The sequence below is a fragment of the Oncorhynchus clarkii genome, chromosome 3, assembly GCF_045791955.1.
Source record: "Oncorhynchus clarkii lewisi isolate Uvic-CL-2024 chromosome 3, UVic_Ocla_1.0, whole genome shotgun sequence".
NCBI classification, from domain to species: domain Eukaryota; kingdom Metazoa; phylum Chordata; class Actinopteri; order Salmoniformes; family Salmonidae; genus Oncorhynchus; species Oncorhynchus clarkii.
In genome coordinates this window covers 51,748,819-51,775,061 of record NC_092149.1, presented here as the reverse complement: position 1 = coordinate 51,775,061, position 26,243 = coordinate 51,748,819, and the positions used below count along the sequence as shown (strand labels likewise).

Here is a 26,243-nt window from a genome sequence, read left to right as displayed (position 1 = left end):
TAGGGCTGGGATAATAACCTTCCTGCCAATAAGAAATTACTGACATGGCCGATTTGGAAGGGACAAATTCTGGTAACTTCCCACAATTCTGAGATTTTTCCGGCTAATTCCCTCCGGATTCAGTGAATCTTCCAATTGGGATGTCTGGAAAACCTAGGAATTTAGGTCCATAGCTCTCTCCTCTGGGAAAGGTCCATGGGTCCATAGCTCTCACTCTTCTTTCTGCAGTCTCCTTACCTGATTCCCACCCATGCCATGGCAGTTGAAGAAGCCAACCTTCTCGTTCTCCTTTCTGCCCATGTTGTCCACACACTGGTTTGTTTCAACATTTCTGATCTAGGGGTAGAAAGGAGTATAAAAACATTGGACTCATAATTACCATCCTTCCATCCACCCTGGCATATTTACAGCTAACAAAAGCCACCGTTTATAACGGAAGAAGAAATGGCGTATCCTCTCATCAAACACTGGCACTTCATTTCCAGGTGTCAAAATTAAAAACACCTGTGTCTTTTCTCTGTGGCCCAGATGTCATAATCTAATTAAATATTTACTGTTCAATAAAACAAGCAATCAAAACTCATTGCCTATATTTCACCAGTGATGTAAGTCATAATTAAGGACCTTGCTTAGCATCGCAAATGGCTACATAAATCAGATCAGTGGTGATCTAAGTATTCCCACAAATCCACACCCAAAATTATTATTTAATGAGCCATCTAATATCTAAGTAATATACTCCTAGAGCCAAGGCTATACGCTAGGTGTTGTATAACCTGCTTACTATGCAGGAATGGTATTGTTCCTAATTAAATGATATAAAAGCTAATGACTGGGGATGTTAAAAGTGGGATGTGTGCTATGGAGTAAATCAATCAAGGAGCAGACGGCAGGAGGGTAGGAGAGGGGAAGGGAAGACTCAGGCTGCTGCTGCTGCTGCTGCTGTTCCGTGGCCATAGACAGCTTTTACTGCAGTACATTGGATGCAGGCTGTAAAATCCTCAAGCCTCAGCAGAATTCAACTTGGGGATTACAACCTCAGCTCTCCAAACTCCCAACCGATCACATTATTTGACATGCTCTCTATCAATCGTGGCCTTTCTTTTTATTGGCATACTGTATGTTATCAAGACCATTCCCCTCTTTGCCTGGTGCTAACCTGTTAGCTAGAATGTTGTTTGCCAACTCTATCCTGTGCTTGGGGTTTGAAACCACAACTAAACAAACGCATGAGGTTATTTATCGTCCAGTTTCAATGTTTGGAACATCCAGGTCTTCTGACTCACTTTAAAGAGAAGTAGGACTACAGTCTTACGATAGCAAATGGATGACCTGCACTGCAAATGACACCCTATTCCGTATGGGCCCATGTTAAAAGTAGTACACCGTGTAGGGAATAGGGTGCCATTAGGGTTTTCTCCAGGGTCATGAGAGGTGTATTGGGCTGCAGTATCTGAAAGACTTCATACTTCACCAAGTGAGTAGTATCTCCGGGGGATCTGAGAGTCGGGGTAGATGTTCTCCAGGTACCAGGAGAAGGGTTTGCACTGCAGAGCTTCACGCAGGGCCTTACGAGAGGACACGTCTCCATAGTCCACCCGGGCCACACCTGCAACACAAACCAAGGCCACGGAGCCATGTGTATCGAGCATGTCAGACTGGTAGTGCTGATCTAGGAACAGTTTAGACTTTTAGATTATAATGAATGGACAGAGGGGACCTGATCTGTGCTAACATCGGTTTTATTTTCAGCATAACCATTGTTGAGAGAAGAGCCCGCATTAAATTTAAAAAAAATCCTAAATGTTATTTTGGGTAAAAAAAAAAAAACACTCCAGGCCACACTTGAACATCTAAAAATACACTGAACAAAAATATAAACGCAACATGTAAAGTGTAAAGTCCCATGTTTCATGAGGTGAAATAAAAGATCCCAGAAATGTTCCATACACACAAAAAGCTTATTTCTCTCAAATTTTGTGCACAAATTTGTTTACATTAGTGAGCATTTCTCATTTGCCAAAATAATCCATCCACTTGACAGGTGTGGCATTTGAAGAAGACGATTAAACAGCATGATCATTACACAGGTGCACCTTGTGCTGGGATCAATAAGAGGCCACTATACAGTTTTTTGTCACACAACACAATGCCACAGATGTCTCAAGTTTTGCAATTGGCATGCTGACTGCAGGAGTGTCCACCAGAGCTGTTGCCAGAGAATTTAATGTTAATTTCTCTACCATAAGCCGCCTCCAATGTCGTTTTACAGAATTTGGCAGTATGTCCAACCGGCCTCTCAACCGCAAACCACGTGTAACCACGCCAGCCCAGGATCTCCACATCCGGCTTCTTCATCTGAGACCAGCCACCCGGACAGCTGATGAAACTGAGAAGTAATAAAGCCCTTTCATGGGGAAAACCTCAGTCTGATTGGCCGGGCCTGGCTCCCCAGTGGGTGGGCCTATGCCCTCCCAGGCCCACCCATGGCTGCGAACCTGCCCAGTTATGTGAAATCCATAGATTAGGACCTAATTAATTTATTTCAATTGACTGATTTCCTTATACGAACTGTAACTCAGTAAAATTGCATTTTGCATTTATATTTCTTGTTCAGAATAGATAGAAATTATGTAGAAATGATAATGGACCTATATATTTATATCCAAATAACTGTCCTTTTTCTGTCCCACAAGCAAAAAAAAAACGTTTGCCCACTCCTGATAAAGGGAATAGAGTGCCATTTGGGATATGCACTAACAGTGGAGCTGCCCTGACCTGATCATCCCCTGTTATATCCTGGAAGAGCAGACACTCAATGCCGACCGGATACTGCGAGTATGCTTTTTCAGGAATCACTTAGGGTACTGAGCCCCCATTGACTCCTCAGAAGACAGACTAAAGAGCATTCTGGAAACCTGGAAAGGGTGCCTTTCATGCAAAATGTAACTAGATATTGGCAAGGTACTGCATAAATCTAATCTCATAACTTGGCTCCAACATTACTTGGATACTCAGCTGCCAAACTCTTGCCAATCGTATTGCATCGCTAGGCTGTGGGGACAACATTGTCTGAGCTTCCCATGAGATCATAAACAGCAACCGTCTCCCTTGAATACATGAACGCAATTTCCCGGAAATCTCCAGTTGAACATCTTGAAGGATACTTAGTATAGCACTATTCCATTGAATAAAAGATCAAAGTGGGGAGACATGCAGTTGAACATAACACAATGCCCTGCCTTGTTTGGCACGTCAAGAGCAGCGTAGGAACTCACCGGAAGACGAATGAATGCAAAGAACAGTAGAGCAAAGACATATTGTACTTGAGACTCAATGAGACCAGGAGGAGAAGCAACGTGAGCCAGAGTAGGAAGGTCAAATATAGCTAGATACAGTACTGGAAGCTACAATCTACCCCGCAATATGAAAGCTGATCTACCCCCCCTAAAATAAAAAATATGTATGAAATACAAACAAATATATAAAATGAATATACATATAATTTTTTTTAACAAGATACGGTACAGGTTGCTTCCCTTTCCAACCATTTTGCTACATATCCTCTAGTTACAGAGCTCAAGGCATTCAGTACAGTACAAAGGAGAAATGACCCTGGCCTGAAAAACATACAGTAATGAGGAATTGGCTGTGAAAAAAAATATATATATATACTCCTCTAAGACAAGCGAAAGGTGTTATGGTGCCTGACATGAATAGTATTGGTATAGGAGTCTACACTAACCAATATAGGTCAATACTATGTATTCTATGCATGTAAGCAGAATAATAACAGTCACGAGGTGAATGCAAAACGACAGGAGATGCCTATTTTCAGAACCCACCTACATGCCACTTATAGGCGGGTGGCGCGCGCATTGATGTGGCCGGAAGGCGGATGTTGTTATGATTCTGAAGGGTCAAATAGCTCGCAACAGTGATACGAAGCTGCCATATGGGGAATTGTAGTAGGCTCGTTCCAGCTCGTTGTATATTGTTATTGATACCTTGTCTTGTTTTGACTGATGTCATGTTTATGCTAATATGGCTCAAATTCTCTAGCTAGCTAACCAACAACTGTGACAATGCATGAGACAACAATCGCTCACTGTACACCTGTATTTATGTTTTCAATAAACATTTAGAGACAAAATATAGCCCAGCTATAACATTTGGTTCCTTGGACGTTGTGGGAACGTACTGTACGTTTTAGTTTCCTATTGGTTCTGGGAACTAAGACATGCGTTTCCTGACGAGCAAAACTGAACGTTTTTGAATTGTTCTGAGAACAGAAGTGAACATTTCATCTGCTCTGGGATCGATTAATTTTTAGATTGCAGGGAGGATCTACATTTTTTTTACTATGGTTCCCTGAAATTTTTCCTGTGAGGTTTAATTAACATTATAAGACGGGATATTAAAGGTTATTTGAAGGTATTTAAATAACGTTGTGAGAACATGTTTCAATGAGACTTATAATAACACCGCTAGCTTAGGTTAACTGTGAACTCCAAGCACAGATAGGACACATGGAAATTCATTGGCTTAGGCATTAATAATCATCCAAACACATTTCTTTTTTATTGTGACATGCCGTCATTGATCTGGGCATCCTGCACAATTCCCAGAACGTTGTGGGAAGGTTATATGCAAAACAACCATAGGACAAGCACGCTCTCGCCAAGCTCTAAGATACATATGGTTCTCAGAACGTTATGTGCTAGCTGGGAGTTTACATGTCAACAATCTTAGCCAACCCAGTCTGTTTTGCCCCTTCGTTGCTGACGCATCGGTTTCGTTGCTAAAAAAACAACCAGTCTATACCCAACATGATGGCGAGAGGCTGATTTCACACTTAAAAGTACATGCTCGGAGCGCAGCGATTTACCAGACCATATGCATTGCCACTCCATCAGACCTGGGTTTCACTACTATTTGAAATATATTACATCGCTTTAGTTTGCTTTAGTCTGCCTGGAGTGCCAGGTGGGCGGGGTTTTACATTTTCCAATAATTCTATTGGTTCCATTGCGCCAGGAAACTCCCCACTGAGCACACACTGGTTGAATCAACATTGTTTCCAACATGGAATAGACGTTGAATTGACGTCTGTGCCCAGTGGGTCCATCAATCCCAGTTGAAGTATTTTAAATGATCTGGGTTCAAATGGGTATTTGAACCCAGGTTTGCATTCCCACCCGCTGAGAGACAACAGGTTCAAACGGAAGCGTGGTAGCGTACCTGGTGATATGATGTAGAAGAAGTCTTTGAAGCCGTCCATCCACACCTCGGCCAATCGCCTGTTGTTCTTGTTGATGACTTGGCCAGTGCCCCCGGGGAAGCTGTATGGGGTGGCCTTCCGGAACACATGACCCACGTGGGAACATGTTATAATCTCCAGCGAGCCGCCACACTGCCAGATCTGCACATACAAGTGGTCACACACACACACACACGTGGTCACACAGACACACCCACACACACCCACACAATCATTGTCATAATAACCCTCTATTCTTAACCACTCACCCTGAAAGACATCTCCAAGTTCTCTCCGCCCCAAATGTCCATCCCTGGATCGTACGTGCCAATTTCTTCAAAATATGTCCGGTCAATAGAGAATAACCCTCCAGCCATAGTAGGGGTTCTACAAGAGAAAAACAATGAGAGTGGATAAAGAAACACATTTGACAAGAGACACCTATCTTACAAAGTGAGAAACGGATCCGCTTACAAATAATCAATAACATACAGTAATATTGCTGAACAATATTGCTCGATGGACAGGATGCCCAGCTGGTCACGGGGGCACCTCAGCCACTCTCAAGGTACTAAACGATATCATAACCGCCATCGATAAAAAGACAGTACTGTGCAGCCGTCTTCATCGACCTGGCCAAGGCTTTCGACTCTGTCAATCCCCGTATTGTTATCGGCAGACTCAACAGCCTTGGTTTCTCAAATGACTGCCTCGCCTGGTTCACCAACTACTTCTCAGATAGAGTTCAGTGTGTCAAATTTGAGGGCCCGTGGTCCGGACCTCTGGCAGTCTCTATGGGGGTACCACAGGGTTCAATTCTCGGGCAAACTCTTTTCTCTGTATATATCAACAATGTCGCTCTTGCTGTGGGTGATTCCTTGATCCACCTCTACGCAGACGGCACCATTCTGTATACATCTGGCCCTTCTTTGGACACTGTGTTAACAAACCTCCAAACGAGCTTCAATGCCATACAACACTCCTTCTGTGGCCTCCAACTGCTTTTAAACGCTAGTAAAATGAAATGCATGCTTTTCAACAGATCGCTGCCCGCTGCCAGCACTAGCAAAACTACTTTGGATGGTTCTGACTTAGAATATGTGGACAACTACAAATACCTAGGTGTCTGCTAGACTGTAAACTCTCCTTCCAGACTCACATTAAGCATCTCTAATCCAAAATGAAATCTAGAATCGGCTTCCTATTTCGCAACAAAGCATCCTTCACTCACGCTGCCAAACATACCCTCGTAAAACTGACCATCCTACCAATCCTCGACTTTGGCGATGTCATTTACAAAATAGCCTCCCACACTCTACTCAGCAAACTGGATGCAGTCTATCACAGTACCATCTGTTTTGTCACCAAAGCCCCATACACCACTGCGACCTGTATGCTCTCGTCGGCTGGCCCTCGCTACATATTCGTCGCCAGACCCACTGGCTCCAGGTCATCTATAAGTCTTTGCTAGCTAAAGCTTCGCCTTATCTCAGCTCACTGGTCACCATAACACCACCCACCCGTAGCACGCGCTCCAGCAGGTATATCTCACTGGTCATCCCCAAAGCCAACACCTCGTTTGGCCGGCCGTTCCATCCAGTTCTCTGCTGCCAATGACTGGAACAAATTGCAAAAAATCGCTGAAGTTGGAGGCTTATATCTCCCTCACCTACTTTAAGCATCAGTTATCTGAGCAGCTTACCGATCGCGGCAGCTGTACACAGCCCATCTGTAAATAGCCCATCCAATCTACCTACCTCATCCCCGTGGTTGTTTTTATTGACTTTTTCTGCTCTTTTGCACACCAGTATTTCTACTTGCACACCATCATCTGCACATCTATCACTCCAGTGTTAATCTGCTAAATTGTAATTACTTCTCTACTATGGCTTATTTATTGCCTTACCTCCTTACTTCATTTGCACACGCTGTATATAGACTTTTTCTATTGTGTTATTGACTGTACGTTTGTTTATCCAATGTGTAACTCTGTGTTGTTGTTTGTGTCGCACTGCTTTGCTTTATCTTGGTCAGGTCGCAGTTGTAAATGAGAACTTGTTCTCAACTGGCCTACCTGGTTAAATAAAGGCGAAATAAAAATAAATAATTAAAAGAATGTCTGGGGGCTTTGGAAATAAGACAGCAAGACATGATTAATTGCCTAGCTCTTCATCAAACAAATGGGCACTTTGGACACTAGCATTTCACACACAAAAAAACCTGACCTAGACTGACAATCTCGATGCAAAATGACTATTTCATTGTTTGATCCACTCTCTGCCGTTTTCATTCTGCTAAAAAGAAGCAAACAGACACCGCTAGGGGCTTGGAGATGACAATCTTCTTTTAAGACAATGAAAATCAGATGTATGAAGCATTGAGGGACACCATCATAATGCCATGTTGTTGCTCTGTCCAATAAAATATAATTGATGTAAAGGTGTGTCAATATTTCTGCAGCACCAGCTTCATTGATCTATTTTTCTTGTATTCCAAAATGAAACTAGCTACACCGTGAAACTACAACTCCTGTATCAAATAACAACAACAACAAAAAAACATATTAAAAAAACATTGGCCTCGCAGCTAAGTCAGTATTTCACAGCAATGCAATCTATCTCCAAATGATGCAGCTCTGATATCGGAGAAGAGGGCTTCTAAAGAAATCCACACCAATGATGTCAGCTCTGCGACTTCCCAGCACTACCAACAACCTACTCTCACCTGAAATGATAACGCTAGAGAGCGAATATTTGTTGTCTTTACGAGGCTTTTCAGTAAACTGGTCTTTAATGTTACTGTCCTCCACTACATTTTTTTTTATTGTTCCCCTCTAATCAGGGACTGATTTAGACCTGGGACACCAGGTGCGTGCAATTAATTGTCAGGTAGACCAGTAGGGTCCGGACCTCATAGGGTAAGAGTCGAGCACCCCTGCTTTATAGTGCCCTACTTTTACAAAAGTAGGGCACTACAAAGGGAATAGGGTGCCAAATAAACTCATTTCAACTCGGGCAACAGATAAAGGCATATGTGTGTACCTGAGTGGTAATGTCCTGTCCCCTTTGCGCCTGTCCATTTCTCTCTGAGGCACGGGGTACCAACGGAAATTCAGCTTCCAGTTGAATCCTCCGTAGGTCATGTCTGAGCCTGCCATGTATTCAAACGTCTCGTCGCTGATCACATCGATTATAGGACATACCACAGATCTCCTAAACAACCACGAAGAGAAAGATAAGGCATTCATTTGACAAGAAATACATTGACAGCCTAAACAACCACGGAGAAATCCAAAGCATTCACGTTACAGGAAATAGTGAAAGAAAGCCCTAGATAAATTACATGTGGAATCAACTTCAGAAAATGACTTTGTAGGACTGGGCAGTCTCTTCAATTTATTCACTTTCTTCCCTTAAACCCCAAAACGTTGTGTCATTTCCATTAACAATATTCCACGCCTGGTTATATTAAACTGCTTGGCAGGCAGAGCCAACAGCATTAATTCATCCACAAAATAAATAATAAATGAATAAATAATTTACAAAGCTAATGGTGCCATAACTGTTCATTCTTCAGGTGAGCGCCGAGACAAATAGCTAACTGCTGACCATGCATTTCTACAGCGGTGGCATTATCCCCAGCTTCATTATGAGTTTATTTCAATATTAGTAAATCATCGGCTGGTCCATACTCATTATAAACATATCCATTAGGAGAACAACACTGACCGGAGGTAACATATTGCTTCAGTGGGAAGCTACTTACAGTCAAAAGGAAATGGAATATATGCATGTTGATTATGTTGACAATGACAACACAGTATGGATGTGTGGCCTCAGACGGTTTGCTTCAGTAGGAGTTTTACAGTAAAGCTGAAGGTAACCTTTAAGGCTTGCGTCTCAAATGGCACCCTATTCCCTAGTGCGCTACTTTCGACCCGGGCCCATAGGGCTTTGGTCAAACGTAGGGTACTAGGTAGGGAAATAGGGTGCCACTTGGGACTCACACAGTCTCTAGGTGCTGCAGGGAATTCATTCAACGCATCCCCTTCACTCAGCACCCACTTCACTTCCTGGTCTAAATCTAATCAGTGTTTGTGCACGTTTATGCTCCGGCACCTACTTTTACACGTCAATAAACGTGCAGGGTCGTAAAAGTGTAATGGCTCCATAATATAATCTCCTCGGTAATACTAAACTAATTTCTGCCTGGCACCTGAGGCAAAATGGGTGGATGCCTGACACCAGATAAGAGAGAGAAGGGGGGGCAAATACATTTTCAGTCCATCTACACTTTCTCCCTTTCATGTAGAAGGAACCCTTCACCCACCGAACAAGCAAGTGCAATCCTGAAACAGGATTAGAATAACCACACCATTACTTCATTAATATAACCACGATTCCAAATAATAGGATTTAAACCCTGCTGTCACTTACAAATAGCCACCAACAACTGACTCAGTGCAATCACATTCTACTGTATCTCCCACGGTATAAAGAAGCGACAGACAGCGTTGTGACAAAACAAGCTGCCACTCAGCTATGGGGCACACAACTGTCACGGGCATTGGTGTCGTTGCCTGCTATAAAGTCGAGCTAGTGTCTACCATTAACGTCAGATCCAGTTTTCAGACGACACAGAAGACAAGCGGAAGGCTAATGAGTTAGCATCTCACTGAGGCAGCAGGAAGAGAACAGAGCAGAGATGATTTGCTTTCGAGCCTCAGCACCCCCAATGTCTACCATTGCCGTGTGTTCCATTTACATCGAGCGTGGTGATGGTGAAGCTCCTTACCGGTCCTCTTTGATCCTGGCCAGCAGAGGCTCCAGCCAGCCCACTGTGCATTCACAGTGGGCGTCCAGGAAGGTGATGACCTGTCCCCGTGTGGCAGCTGCCCCTCTTAGCCTGGCCCGGATCAGCCCCGTTCGCTGCTCCATCCGCAGGACCCGCACGGGAACCTCCAGGGTACGAGCATAGTTCTCCAGCTTCTTTCCCAAGAAGTCTGACAGAAGAGGACACATCAGAGAGGACATGTTTCAAACGCCCGGAATAACTTAATTGTTTGGTGTTTTTCCCGCGTTCATTCACAGTTATCAAGGCAAGTGCCGATTTTCTTTCAAATGTGGTATATTATTATCCTTTAATACAAAGAACGTTACAGACATGTTACAGACATGTTTCAAACTCCCATAGAACTTCATTGTGCAGTGTTGTTTTCCCTATTCATTCACAATTATCAAGGGCCGATTGTCTTTCAAACTTTGCGTCGATACTATCACACAATACTAAGAACTGCATGTATTAATCCCAGAGTGACCCTTTAAACTCAGTGAAGCTAGTTAGTTGATGGTTTAGGCTGGACCCAGCTATACAGTACCTCTCTCACTGGCGTCGTCCACCAGCAGGATCTCCTGCAGCAGGTGCCGTGGCGAGCGGTTGATGACACTGTGGACAGTGCGGAGCAGGGTGCTCCACGCCTCGTTGTGGAACACGATCACTATGCTGGTGTCGGGGAGATCGTCCGCGTACACCTTCGTCTTGCAACTGATGGACGGACAACGGGAGCTCTGGTTAAGAGGTCAAATAGGCTGCTACTCCTGATGCGTGTCTACAGTAGAGTGCTATCAACAGTGAGCATAGTTGTGTGACATGCTTGTGAATGTAAAATATATGTGGCTGAAATTGACCTCAGAGCGTTGTAACAAAATGAACTGCTTTCAAACAAAGCCAAAATTCACAAGACTTAGTATATGCTGCACCAGTGTTTCCCCCAGGATTTTTTTCAGCAGTGGTGGCAAGGGTGCATCGCTTCTAGACCTTAGCACAATGACATGCTATCTTTTTCCATAGATTTCCAGTTGTTGATTCAATGACTATCCATTTAAAAGCTCATCTCAGCAGAAATGACATGAATATATAACACCTCAGAGAGTGCTACATAGACTTGAAATCACTGTCCACTTTAATGTCCACTTTAATACTTGGAACACTAGTCACTTTAATAATGTTTACATATTTTGCACTACTCATCTCATATGATACTGTATTCTATATCTCCATGTATTCTAGCCTATGCCGCTCCGACATTGCTCGTCCAAATATTTATAAACTCTTAATTCCATTCCTTTACTTAAAATGTGTGTGTATTGTTGTGAAATTGTTAGATATTACGTGTTAGATATTACTGTACTGATGGAGCTAGAAGCACAAGCATTTCGCTACACCTGCAATAACATCTGCTAAACATGTGTATGTGACCAATAAAATGTGATTTGATTTGAACACTGTGCTGTGGCTAAATGGCATGCTGCTCCACACACACAGGCTGTGTCCCAAATGGCACCTTATTCCTTATACAGACCACTACTTCTGACCAGGGCTCACATACACTGCCTTCAGAAAGTATTCACACCCCTTCACTTTCCCCACATTTTGTAGTGTTACAGCCTGAATTGAAAACAGATTACACTGACATACACATAATACCCCATAATGTCAAAGTGGAATTATGTTTATTGAATATTGAATTGAATTTCTTACTAATGAATTAAAAAGGAAAAGCTGAAATATCTTGTGTCAATGAGTATTCAACCCCTTTTGTCATGGCAAGCCTAAGTAAGTTCAGGAGTAAAAATGTGCTTAACAAGTCACATAATAAGTTGCATGGGCTCACTCTGTGTGCAATAATAAAGTTTAACATGATTTTTGAATGACTGCCTCATCTCTCACATGCAATTATCTGTAAGGTCCCTCAGTCGAGCAGTGAATTTCAAACACAGATTCAACCACAAAGACCAGGGAGGTTTTCCAAAGCCTCGTAAAGAAGGGCTCCCATTGGTAGATGGGTAGAAAGAAGGAAGGAAACCGCTCTGGGATTCCACCATGAAGCCAATGGTGACTTTAAAACTCCTACAGAGTTGAATGGCTGTAATAGGAGAAAACTGAGGATGGATCAACAACATTGTAGTTACTCCCCAATACTAACCTAATTGACAGAAGGAAAAGAAGGAAGCCTGTACAGAATAAAAAATGATCCTAAACTTGCATCCTGTCTGCAACAAGCCATTAAAGTAATATTGCAAAACATGTATCAAAGCAACTAACTTTTTTGTCTTGAGTACAAAGTGTTATATTTGGGGCAAATCCAATACATTACTGAGAACCACTCCATATTTTCGAGCATAGTGGTGGCTGAATCATGCTTGTAATCGTTAAGGACTGGGGTTTTGAAAACCTGGTTCAGTCTGCCTTCCACCAGACACTGGAGATGAATTCACCTTTCAGCAGGACAAAACATAAAATACAAGGCTACACTGGAGTGGCCTAGTTACAGTTTTGACTTAAATCTACTTGAAAATCTATGGCAAGACCTCAATTGGTTGTCCAGCAAAGATCAACAACCAATTTGACAGAGCTTGAAGAATAATGGGAAAATCTTGTACAATGCAGATGTGGAAAGCTCTTAGAGACTTACCCAGAAAGACTCACAGCTGTAATCGCTGACAAAGATGCTTAAAATTAGATATTTCTGTATTTCATTTTCAAAAAAAAAACAAAAAAAAAAAATGTAATAACAGGTTTTCACTTTGTCATGATTGGGGTTTTGTTTTGTAGGCTGTGTTTCTGGCTGTAACACAACAAAATGTGGACAAAGTCAAGGGATATGAATACTTTACGAAGGCACTGTAGGGAATAGGGTGCCATTTGGGATGCAGTCACACACCCCCAGAGATACAGACCAAAGGCAGGGCAAGCCTGCCATGTAGTGTAGATTGTAATGTAAAAATAAAGTATGAGGAGGGTGCATTAAAGACAGAGAGGAGGCAGCCGGGTTGGAAGTGGGAGGTGACAGGCGATTAGAGCGGACAGTAGGTTTATCCCATTCACCCCACGACAGGTGACAGGACAGACTGACAGAATGGGAGCACCAGGGTAGCTAGCTACTAGCCACTGAGCGATCATCTTATTTCTTTCAACCACTGCCTATTACACCCCATGACAATAACCCTCTCCCTCACAGTCTTGCAAAGCCAAGCTGAGTTCTTTAATAACGTTCCAAGGTGTACTGGCGAGTTTGAGGAAGATTTTGAGATGCAATTAGTACGATTCTGCAGCTTGGCACTCTCTTGGGGTGAAATAAAATCAACAGACCACAGACCTAGATCTATGGCTCTTTTGTACAAATTCTTCATTATAAACTGGGTGGTTACAACCCTGAATGCTGATTGGCTGATATCCATTGTATATCAAACCGTATACTACGGGTATGACAAAACATGTATTTTTACTGCTCTAATTACATTGATAACCAGTTTATAATAGCAATAAGGCACCTCGGGGGTTTGTGGTATATGGCCAATATACCACGGCTAATTGCTGTTCTTACGCACAACACAAATACAGCCCTTATATATTGGCCATATACCACAAACCCCTGAGGTGCCTTATTGCTTAAATATACGATAGGACTAGTTCATTAAAGTGGAATTCATAATTTGCTAAATCTACAAGAATTAAACTTAGCACAATCCTTGTACATGTGTGAAATGGAGTGCGTGCAGTGTTCACATATATTGAAAATGTTCCTTTTTTTGTGTGATAACTTTTCATATAAAATGTTATAGCAATGTAAACCCCATGGGGGGGACAGTTGATTTGAGGCGGTGGGTAATATATAAACAATATAGACAATGTTCACAGTATTGGCATATGCTTACATTCCCTGCATCGTTTTTTAAATATTGTTGTATTGACAATGCTCCTATTTTCAATACCACAAAGAGCACATTCTAAAGAACAGTGGACAAAGAATGTCCTGTAGGAACACAGAAACACCAAATCACTGGGCTGTCTCCCGGAGAGAAGACCTGTCTCTCGATCAGCTGCTCAAGATAAATGTGGATCATATTTCACCTAAATTGCTCTTTGGGTTTTCATTATCCAGCTCTAGTAGGTCTTGGGCGACAGTAAACAAAGCCCTTCTCCCATTCAGACTGTCACGGCTGAAGTAAACACACGAAGACTGTGATGGATACCACACGGGCAAATAATCTCTTTGAGTCTAATGTTCTTCAATTAGAGCAGTGGTGTCTGGTGGCACTTTGAAATGGGATGACGACCTCCTTGTAATCGCCGGAACGGAATGGTATGATGTTGTCCCACTATGATGTATGTTACATCATGGAATGAATCCTGAGGAGTCCGAGGACTTAGAAAGGGGGTGAGGCGCAGTGTGAAACGTTTAATATCTCCTTTCATTCTGCCCCAACGGGTCGTCTTAATCAAAGTTAACAAATTGGTTCATTCCAGACGATATCAAAATGTTCTGTTGAACCTTAGTTATTTGGCAGACAGTCTCTTTTGCGTCGCATTGCTGCGGCTGCTCCTAAAATGACACGCCATGTTGTCATTCTCAAAGTTGCGTGTCAGCGTAGTGTGGTTTCCCGGTGAATTCAGCGGAAGTTTCTGGACTAACACAACAACTAGTGAAAAAGGGCAGAAAGTAGATCCAAAATGTGGGCCCTTTTCGAGAACCGGAGCATGTTGCGAAGCGAAGTGGAGGTATTAGGGCTTCTGAGGTGTAGCGGGAGACGGGGTTGTTATAGTGGGCGGTGTTGTGTAGTGCCGAGACTAAAGAGGTCAGCGGGGGGTAATTCACAGTGTGTGTCTGGGAAAAGGCCGAGTTCACTCACCCGTCCAGTCTCACGTCCGGCAGACTCCTGTTGAGAGCAATCATGTCGCTGGCCATCAGATTGAACTGGTTAATCTTAAAGAGCTCCTTCATTTTCTCTTGCTCGTCCTTTGCGATAACCACCGCTTTCCCCATCTCCCCCGGGCCCTCGTGGGCTCGCGACATGACTGCTGCAAGACAATAGGGAGACATGTTGCATATTTTACACTTCCGTGTTAAATGTGATATTTCACTGTGGTTTCAATGGAGGTAGGAGGTCCAAACATTCAACTTCAGCTACTGAAATCTGCTAAATGTAGCTACAACTGTTATAGTGTATATATTACTAAAGGTACAGAACTGTGGGCAAGCAAATTAACTTAAAATGAACCGTGAGCAAATTAAGCATGCTGTAGACTAGACTAGAGTGTTTCTAACAGAGAAATATTGACCTCAGATCACTCGGTACCGGTACCCCTTGTATATAGCCTCGTTATTGTTATTTTATTGTGTTACATTTTCATTATTTTTTACTTTAGTTGGTAAACTGTACTGTTGGTTAAGGGCTTGTAAGTAAGCATTTCACGGTTAGGTCTACACTTGTTGTATTCGGCCCATGTGACAAACAAAGTTTGAAAGACTGGTCGCATATCAGTGTAAAATGAAATATGCCACATCGTCAGGCTTTGAACTCTGAGGTCATTAAAATGTCCCTACCAGCCAATGACATGCTGATCAGTCTGACACTGATGCAGCTTCACCAAAGCATTCTGGATCCATTAACTACTCTTCTTATCATCTGCCATACAGTCATGTCCTCCTAGCCAAGCATCATCTGGGCCTGTTGGGGAAATCCAGGATTTGTCCAGAGATTTAGGGCGAGCCCTTCTCTCTCTCTCTCACTGATGAATGAGGAAGTAATGAGAGCGTTACAACAGCAGCCCTCATTGCTGTTTAAAAATATCAGCTCATATATCTGATCAATCAGCATTACTGAAGATCCATTAAAGCCTTGAAAACAAGCTGCCTCTGCTGCACACCGCTCCACAATGCTTCACAATTATCCAAAGGTAAATAATCTCCAGTGAATTTATGCTCCGCACTCCAATAATCTCTTAAACCAGAGGGAGTGATTTCCATGGGGGACAATTCACATTTGCTCCAGGCCCCAGGTTAAGAGGATTCCCATTTCGCATTCCAAATGGCACCCTATTCCCTTTACAGTGTGCTACTTTTGACCAGAGCCCAACAGGCCCTGGTCAAAAGTAGTGCACGATGAAGGGAATAGGGTGCATTTGGGACACATCACCAGTCAACCCTCCTAGAGCTCCAATGCTGGGCTGGTGGAGGTTTAGACTCTGATCTGATCGAGGTTCTTCTCGGCGGTGACACCCTCCATTAGGACAATGGCTTAAACCTGATGGGCTTGCAGAGAGAGCTGAGCTGGATTATTCAATGAACTATCCATCTAACACATGCCCACCACAGCCACTCAGATCATCCATCAATCTATTTGTACAGACACTACTTTAGATAAATGGTGCACAAAGAGCTGAAGGCCAGCCATACTGTCTGAAACATACTATATTTGTAACCTCACTGATTGAAAAAGGGTCTAAATGTATCGGGAGGTAACAAACATTACAGCTTCAACTGAGGGACTTATGAGACCGAACATTGTTCCTAGTCTCGCTCTTTCTCATGAGACAGTACATAAAATCAATCCAATGTTATTTGTCACAGGCTTCGTAGACAACAGGTGTAGACTAACAGTGAAATGTTTACTTTACAGGTCCTATTCCAACAATGCAGAGTTGAAGATAAATATGTTAATTAAAAAATATAAATAGTGACACGAGGAAGAAAATACACAGTGAATAACAAATAAAAAAGTAAAAATAACATGGTTATATATAGGGGAGTAGAAAATAACATGGTTATATATAGGGGAGTAGAAAATAACATGGTTATATATAGGGGAGTAGAAAATAACATGGTTATATATAGGGGAGTAGAAAATAACATGGTTATATATAGGGGAGTAGAAAATAACATGGTTATATATAGGGGAGTAGAAAATAACATGGTTATATATAGGAGAGTAGAAAATAACATGGTTATATATAGGGGAGTAGAAATAACATGGTTATATATAGGGGAGTAGAAAATAACATGGTTATATATAGGGGAGTAGAAAATAACATGGATAAACATAGGGAGAAGAAAATAACATGGTTATATATAGGGGAGTAGAAAATAACATGGTTATATATAGGGGAGTAGAAAATAACATGGATAAACATAGGGAGAAGAAAATAACATGGTTATATATAGGGGAGTAGAAAATAACATGGATAAACATAGGGAGAAGAAAATAACATGGTTATATATAGGGGAGTAGAAAATAACATGGTTATATATAGGGGAGTAGAAAATAACATGGTTATATATAGGGGAGTAGAAAATAACATGGATAAACATAGGGAGAAGAAAATAACATGGTTATATATAGGGGAGTAGAAAATAACATGGTTATATATAGGGGAGTAGAAAATAACATGGCTATATATAGGGGAGTAGAAAATAACATGGTTATATATAGGGGAGTAGAAAATAACATGGTTATATATAGGGGAGTAGAAAATAACATGGCTATATATAGGGGAGTAGAAAATAACATGGTTATATATAGGGGAGTAGAAAATAACATGGTTATGTATAGGGGAGTAGAAAATAACATGGTTATATATAGGGGAGTAGAAAATAACATGGCTATATATAGGGGAGAAGAAAATAACATGGTTATATATAGGGGAGTAGAAAATAACATGGTTATATATAGGGGAGTAGAAAATAACATGGTTATATATAGGGAAGTAGAAAATAACATGGTTAAACATAGGGAGAAGAAAATAACATGGTTATATATAGGGGAGTAGAAAATAACATGGTTATATATAGGGGAGTAGAAAATAACATGGTTATATATAGGGGAGTAGAAAATAACATGGTTATATATAGGGGAGTAGAAAATAACATGGTTATATATAGGGGAGTAGAAAATAACATGGTTATATATAGGGGAGTAGAAAATAACATGGTTATATATAGGGGAGTAGAAAATAACATGGTTATATATAGGGGAGTAGAAAATAACATGGTTATATATAGGGGAGTAGAAAATAACATGGTTATATATAGGGGAGTAGAAAATAACATGGTTATATATAGGGGAGTAGAAAATAACATGGTTATATATAGGGGAGTAGAAAATAACATGGTTATATATAGGGGAGTAGAAAATAACATGGTTATATATAGGGGATTAGAAAATAACATGGTTAAACATAGGGAGAAGAAAATAACATGGATAAACATAGGGAGAAGAAAATAACATGGTTATATATAGGGGAGTAGAAAATAACATGGTTATATATAGGGGAGTAGAACATAACATGGATAAACATAGGGAGAAGAAAATAACATGGTTATATATAGGGGAGTAGAAAATAACATGGATAAACATAGGGAGAAGAAAATAACATGGTTATATATAGGGGAGTAGAAAATAACATGGTTATATATAGGGGAGTAGAAAATAACATGGTTATATATAGGGGAGTAGAAAATAACATGGATAAACATAGGGAGAAGAAAATAACATGGTTATATATAGGGGAGTAGAAAATAACATGGTTATATATAGGGGAGTAGAAAATAACATGGCTATATATAGGGGAGTAGAAAATAACATGGTTATATATAGGGGAGTAGAAAATAACATGGTTATATATAGGGGAGTAGAAAATAACATGGCTATATATAGGGGAGTAGAAAATAACATGGTTATATATAGGGGAGTAGAAAATAACATGGTTATGTATAGGGGAGTAGAAAATAACATGGTTATATATAGGGGAGTAGAAAATAACATGGCTATATATAGGGGAGAAGAAAATAACATGGTTATATATAGGGGAGTAGAAAATAACATGGTTATATATAGGGGAGTAGAAAATAACATGGTTATATATAGGGAAGTAGAAAATAACATGGTTAAACATAGGGAGAAGAAAATAACATGGTTATATATAGGGGAGTAGAAAATAACATGGTTATATATAGGGGAGTAGAAAATAACATGGTTATATATAGGGGAGTAGAAAATAACATGGTTATATATAGGGGAGTAGAAAATAACATGGTTATATATAGGGGAGTAGAAAATAACATGGTTATATATAGGGGAGTAGAAAATAACATGGTTATATATAGGGGAGTAGAAAATAACATGGTTATATATAGGGGAGTAGAAAATAACATGGTTATATATAGGGGAGTAGAAAATAACATGGTTATATATAGGGGAGTAGAAAATAACATGGTTATATATAGGGGAGTAGAAAATAACATGGTTATATATAGGGGAGTAGAAAATAACATGGTTATATATAGGGGAGTAGAAAATAACATGGTTATATATAGGGGATTAGAAAATAACATGGTTAAACATAGGGAGAAGAAAATAACATGGATAAACATAGGGAGAAGAAAATAACATGGATATACATAGGGAGTACCAGTAACGAGTTGATGTGCAGGGGTACAAGGTAATTGTATTGTACACATACAGTACCAGTCAAAGGTTTGGACACACCTACTCATTCAAGGGTTTTTCTTTATTTGTAGTATTTTCTACATTGTAGAATATTGGTGAAGACGTCAACACTATAAAATAAAACATATGGAATCATGTCGTAGCCAAAAAAGTGCTAAACAAATCAAAATATATTTGAAATTTGACATTCTTCAAAACAGCCACCCTTTGCCTTGATGACAGCTTTGCACACTCTTGGCATTCTCTCAACCAGCTTCACGAGGAATGCTTTTCCAACAGTCTTGTAGGAGTTCCCAAATATGCTGAGCACTCTTTGGCTCCTTTTCCTTCACTCTGCAGTCCAACTCATCCCAAACCATCTCAATTGGGTTGAGGTTGGGTGATTGTGGAGGCCAGGTCATCTGATGCAGCACTCCATCACTCTCCTTGGTCAAATTGCCCTTGCACAGCCTGGAGGTGTGTTTTGGGTCATTGTCCTGTTGAAAAAATGTTTTTGTCCCACTAAGAGCAAACCAGATGGGATGGCGTATCACTTCAGAATGCTGTGGTAGCCATGCTGGTTAAGTGTGCCTTGAATTCTAAATAAATCACAGACAGTGTCACCAGCCAAGGACCCCCACACCATCACACCTCCTCCTCCATGCTTCACGGTGGGAACCACACATGAGAAGATAATCCGTTCACCTACTCTGTGTCTCACAAAGACATGGCGGTTGGAACCAAAAATCTCAAATTTGGACTCATCAGACCAAAGGACAGAGTTCCACTGGTCTAATGTCCATTGTTCGTGTTTCTTGGCCCAATCAAGTCTCTTCTTATTATTGTCTTTTAGTAGTGGTTTCTTTGCAGCAATTCAACCATGAAGGTCTGATTCACGCAGTCTCCTCTGAACAGTTTAGATGTGTCTGTTACTTGAACTCCGTGAAGCATTTATTTGGGCTGCAATTTGAGGTGCAGTTAACTCTAATGGACTTATCCTCTGCAGCAGAGGTAACTTCGTCTTCCTTTCCTGTGGCGGTCCTCTTGAGAGCCAGTTTCATCATAGCGCTTGATGGTTTCTGCGATTGCACTTGAGGAAACTTTCAAAGATCTTGAAATGTTCCACATTGACTGACCTTCATGTCTTAAAGTAATGATGGGCTTTCGTTTCTCTTTGCTTATTTGAGCTGTTCTTGCCATAATATGGACTTGGTCTTTTACCAAATAGGGCTGTCTTCAGTGTGTCAGTGTAAGTATGTGTGAGACTGTGTGTGCATAATCAGTGCCAGGTAGTCCGGGTATCCATTTGATAAGTGACTATATCTTAAATTCCAAGATTATAGAAGGTTTGAAACACAATGTGGTCAGAATTGTGTTATGTATTTTTGATAGAATTATCTATTTCTGTTTTTGAGGCTTTACAGGATGAGCTATTCAGTTCTACTGTACACCCAGAGATGGCACAGAATGTTCTGGGAACCGACAATGTTGACATGCTGACTATGTCTACACAATTTATTCATAAAATCAATATGCTATTTGCTTATTGAGTAGGTGATTTCGGTAACTATTGTATACTTCTGACGCCTGCTACAATGGCTTACCCATTACCAAACGCTTACTGTCTTGCACAGCTTTCATCGAATCCAATTCGTAATGGAAACATTTTTGTTGGGTTTAACGTAAAATGGCACCCATTTAATTTATGTTCGTTTTATTCTCTTATATTATTTGTTATTGTTATTGTATTGTCGAGAAGGAACCTGCAAGTAAGCATTTAGTTGTATATCCTGTACATACATGTATATCCTGTACATACAACACAACTAATAACTTGAAACATATGGTGTGTGTGCGCGTGTGCGTGTGTGTGTTGGGGTGTCAGTGTAAGTATGTGTGAGACTGTGGGTAGAGTACAGTGTGTGTGCATAGAGTCAGTGCAACAGAGGTAACCATTTGCAGGTAACAATTTGATTAGCTATTTAGAAGTCTTGTTGAGAAGTCTTATGACTTGGGGGAAGAAGCTGTTCAGGGTCTTGTTGGTTCCAGACTTGGTGCATTGGTACCGCTTGCCGTGCTGTAGCAGAGAGACCAGTCTGTGGCTTGGGTGGCTGGAGTCTTTGAGCCTTTTTGGGGCCTTCCTCTGACACCACCTGGTATAGAGAGAGATCCTTGATGTCAGGGAGCTCGGCCCCAGTGATGTAGCGCGCAGTACGCACTACCCTCTGTAGTGCCTTGCGGTCGGATGCCAAGCATTTTCCATACCAAGCGGTGATGCAGCCAGTCAAGATGCTCTCAGTGGTGCAGCAGTATAACTTTTTGAGGATCTGAGGGCCCGTGCAAAATATTTTTAGCCTCCGGAGGGGGAAGAGGCATTGTCGTGCTCTTTTCACGACAGTGTTTTTCAGAGAGAGATAGAGAGAGAGCCTCCAGGTGACCAGACACCCACCAATGTAATGATTTCTATATGAAAACATGCACAGTATCCTCACAAGTTCAAGTGAACTGCTCAATATTATCCTCGGGCTTAGAAATTAAAAAAATGACTGCGGCATCTGCCCTTTTCTCTGGCTCTTCAGCCCAACAAACCCATTACTGACCCCCTGACATGGACCACGACAACAGTAACTCCAGCCCTAGTCCTTGTCCAGTGATTTTGTCAGCAATTACTGCTACACGGTCTTCACACTCACATACAACGGGTCTGTAGAGACACGGTCAATAGTGTTGAGCAAAAACAAGAGTGCTCTATTCTTTCATTCCTCTTTCCTGTAAAACATCTGTTTACAGTTTTGGGGGGGACATAAATGGAGATTAATCGATTAGCCTACTTAAAACTTTTGTTGAGTTATTAAATGGACAAATAAGTACGAATTCAGTATCCAGTATTGCAATCCACAAGTGACAGTGCTAAGAGCTTACTGCAACAGCGGCTATGTGGTGCGCCATTCTATAGCTAGAGGACTCCGGATATTTTTTGTCTTTATCTGTTGTGGTCTAGTACCGTCTTTTTTGCTAGCTAGGGCCACCTACTTGAAGTGCTGCCCGTCTTCCCAGAGGCCTACTTGCTGTGTGAACTGCTGACTGCTCATATGCTGCAGATGATTGTTGACACATCAACCAGGATCGAGGGGCAGGGCAATTTGTGACTTGTTTGGTAATCAGTGGCTGTACTGGAGGGGGAGTGGTTTCTCCTCTCCGAGGCAATCAGCAATTAGTCCAGGGGGGGGGGGGGGGGGGTTGTGCTCTTCACCCCTGCTAGGCAATTAGAAATGAGTGTTAGTACTTCAGTCTCTACTGGTTTCCAAACGGCGGCCGTATTAGCGGTGGTCTCGTCGCTGAAACGGAGACGGTTCTGCCGAGTTGTTCGAGAAAGGAAAGAGCATCTTACCTATTGATTTTCCTGATCTCATGTAGCTTTTTTGTTGTTGTATTTTTGGTAACTACCGTATGGGTTTTTGATACCTGTACACTCCTCTCCCCTGTAGGCTTTATAGACGCTCCCCACACCTTGGCTACATCCCTTCTAATTTAGTGTACCCTGCGCTCACAACCTCTGTGCAATTTTGGGTCTCTGGCAGCGTTTGGAACTGCGGTCAAGAACGCAGAGTTAATCTCAGTCTATGCTGCCATTCAATCCCTTGATTTTTTTTGGGGGGGGGGCCCTGACGGAGACATGGATAACCCCAGAGAACACTGCTTCTCCATCTGACTACATTTTCTCTCATAGTCCGAAAGCATCTGGTCGTCGCGGTTGTGGCGCAGGGCTACTAATTTCTCAAAACTGGAGATTTTCTCTTTCATTCCCTCTTTCAAATCCATCTCATTTTAATTATATGCTGTCACTTGTCCACTCATGCTTAACATTGCTTTCATCTATCGCCCAGCAGGTGCCCTGGGAGAGTTCCTCAATGAGCTTGACCCCTTGATAAGTTCTAGGCCCTCTCTATACACCAAGTCACTCGGCTACATCATGTTCTCACATGGTCTCTATCATTGCTATGCGGATGACACTCAACTACTTTTCTCCTTCCCTCCTTCTGTCACCCAGGTGGTGACGCGCATCTCTTCATGCCTGGCAGATATCTCATCTTGGATGTCGGCCTCAAGCTCAACCTCCACAAAACTGAGCTTCTCTTCCTCCCGGGTAAGGCCTGCCCGCTCAAAGAACTCTTATCACGCTGACAACTCCACAATGTCACCCTCCCAGAGTGCAAAGAACCTTGGCGTGACCCTGGACAACACCCGGTCGTTCTCTGCAAACGTCAAAGCAGTGACTCACTCCTGCAGGTTCATGCTCTACAACATCCATAGAGTACGACCCTACCTCACCTTGAAGCAGCGCAGGTCCTAATCCAGGCACTGGTCATCTCCCGTCTGGACTACTGCAACTCCCTGTTGGCTGGGCTCCCTGCTTGTGCCATCAAACCCCTGCAACTTATTCAGAACACTGCATCCCACCTGGTTTTCAACCTTCCCATGTTCTCCCATGTCACCCCGCTCTTCCGCACACTCCACTGGCTTCCAGTCGAAGCTCATATCCACTACAAGACCATGGTACTTGCCTAAAGTGCAGCAAGAGGAACTGCCCCTCCCTACCTTCAGGCTATGCTCAAACTCTATATCCCAACCCATGCACTCCGTTCTGCCACCTCTGGTCTCTTGGTCCTCCCACCCCTACGGGAGGGCAACTCCCGCTCAGTCCAAGCTCTTCTGTCCTGGCATGGCACCCCAATGGCGGAACCAGCTTCCCCCTGAAGCTAGGACAGCGGAGTGCCCCCGCGCCCCCCCCTCTAGCTCTGACTTTGCTGATATACTTTTCCTCAATAAAGTAGCTGTTTACTATGCCTGTATGTTGTCGCACCTAGCTTAAGATTAATGCATTAACTAAGTCACTCTGGATAGAAGCATCTGCTAAATTACTCAAATGGCAATCGAAGTCATTTTACATTTTGTTTTCCATTTCAAAAGAACTGTGCTCTTTTGGTTTCCATCAGCAGTTCCCAATGTGATTTTCAAACTCAAATTGGAATCATTGATTCTCTCCAGAAAGGCTGTGAAGCCTGCTTATCAAGTGGGAGCAAAGGCTCAAGCCATGTGGGATATCACATTGATCTGCAGGCGGCTCTGATTATATTATATGATCTTAGCTTGATTTCCAACATCCTCAAGCCCTTTCTATGCTTATTTTACTTTGTAGAGTGGAAGGGGACTTTGTAGCCTGTACAAGGTTGCTGCGTTAAGAGACTGGATGCATCTCATATGGCTCCCTATTTAGATCACTACCTTTGACCAAGGACCCTGTAGGGCTCTGGTCAAAAGTAGTGCACTATAAAGGGCTAGCACTTGGTGAAGTCACTCAATTGGCTTAGTGCAAGGGTATCAAACTCAATTCCTGGAGGGCCAAGTGACTGTGGGTTTGCGCTCTTCCCTTGTACTTGATTGATGAATTAAGGTCATTAATTAGTTAGGAACTCCCCTCACTGGGTTGTCTAGGTCTTAATGTGGCACGAATTGAAAGGAAATTGACACTGCTGGCTTAGTGCTTACACAAACACACTGCTAGGAAAATTGGCATTTTTCTGTAAGTATATCCTAAATTCCAAGATTATAGAAGGTTTGAAACACAATGTGGTCAGTATTGTTTTATGTATTTTTGATAGCTTCAAAAACAGAAAAACATAATTCTGTCTAAACTAGAGGACATTCTTTTATAGGAGCCACTGTACAGTTCCACTGTACACCAAGAGATGGCACAGAATGTTCTGGGAACAAACAATGCTGACTACATGTACATAATTGATTAATAAAATCAATAAGCTATTTAGTGAAGTTGGTGGTTACTGAATACTTCTGATGTCTGCAACAATGGCTTACCCATGACCAAACGCTTTACCCTCTTGCACAGCTTTCGTCAACCTTTTTGTTGGGTTTAACATCAAACGGCACCCGTTTCCTTTCTGTTGGTACTCTTATCTTTTATTTCTTGTTGCAATGTCGAAGGAACCTGCAAGTAAGCATGTCATTGGACGGTGTATATCATGTGTCGTATTGACAGGATATACAACTAATAACACTCAAATCATAACTTTATGCAGTACCCAACATAGACCGAGCCACCGCTGAGGTGTACCTACCCTCACCTGGAATCAAACATTCTTTAAAAGTCCACTATTGACTAGATTGTGTACACGCTAGAATCGGCGTCCACTTGTCCAAATGAGATATAATGCAATTGAGAGTGATCCAATCCATATGGCTTACTGTAGGACTTCATAAGTTGCGATTCCTTAGTCATAGTGTGGTGCTTATATGGTTGTATAATATTGTACGGCTTGTAAATTGATGTAATACATTTGGTTGCATAATTACCACAAATGGATATCATAGGTAATCATCCGATCTAAAACCAACATGTGTAAAAGACATGTTTTGCTACACAATAAAATACAAATTCTACAATACTACACAGAAACTGCAGTATATAAATGTATTGTAGTCATACACTGAGTATACAAAGCATTAAGCACACTCTTTCCATGACAGACTGACAAGGTGAATGCAGGTGAACGCTGTGATCCCTTATTGATGTCACTTCAATCAGTGTAAATTAAGGGGAGGAGACAGGTTAAAGAAGGATTTTTAAGCCTTGATACATTTGAGACATGGATTGAGTATACTACTCGCCAATGTCCAGTCTCTTGACAACAAGGTAG

The 26,243-nt window shown here is 41.8% G+C and overlaps 1 protein-coding gene across 3 annotated transcripts in view; it reads right to left on the bottom strand.

Annotated features, from left to right (window-relative positions):
• LOC139397139 (polypeptide N-acetylgalactosaminyltransferase 13-like) overlaps nt 1-26,243 on the bottom strand; it is a 54,358-nt gene that overhangs the window by 16,285 nt on the left and 11,830 nt on the right. For all 3 annotated transcript variants that reach the window (XM_071144025.1, XM_071144015.1, XM_071144019.1), the window contains exons 3-10: nt 14,953-15,121; nt 10,638-10,804; nt 10,055-10,262; nt 8,302-8,472; nt 5,530-5,647; nt 5,242-5,422; nt 1,470-1,609; nt 238-336 (exon numbers count right to left, since the gene is read on the bottom strand). In XM_071144025.1, the coding sequence (XP_071000126.1) occupies nt 238-336; nt 1,470-1,609; nt 5,242-5,422; nt 5,530-5,647; nt 8,302-8,472; nt 10,055-10,262; nt 10,638-10,804; nt 14,953-15,121 (1,253 nt within the window). The remainder of the gene's footprint in view (nt 1-237; nt 337-1,469; nt 1,610-5,241; nt 5,423-5,529; nt 5,648-8,301; nt 8,473-10,054; nt 10,263-10,637; nt 10,805-14,952; nt 15,122-26,243) is intronic.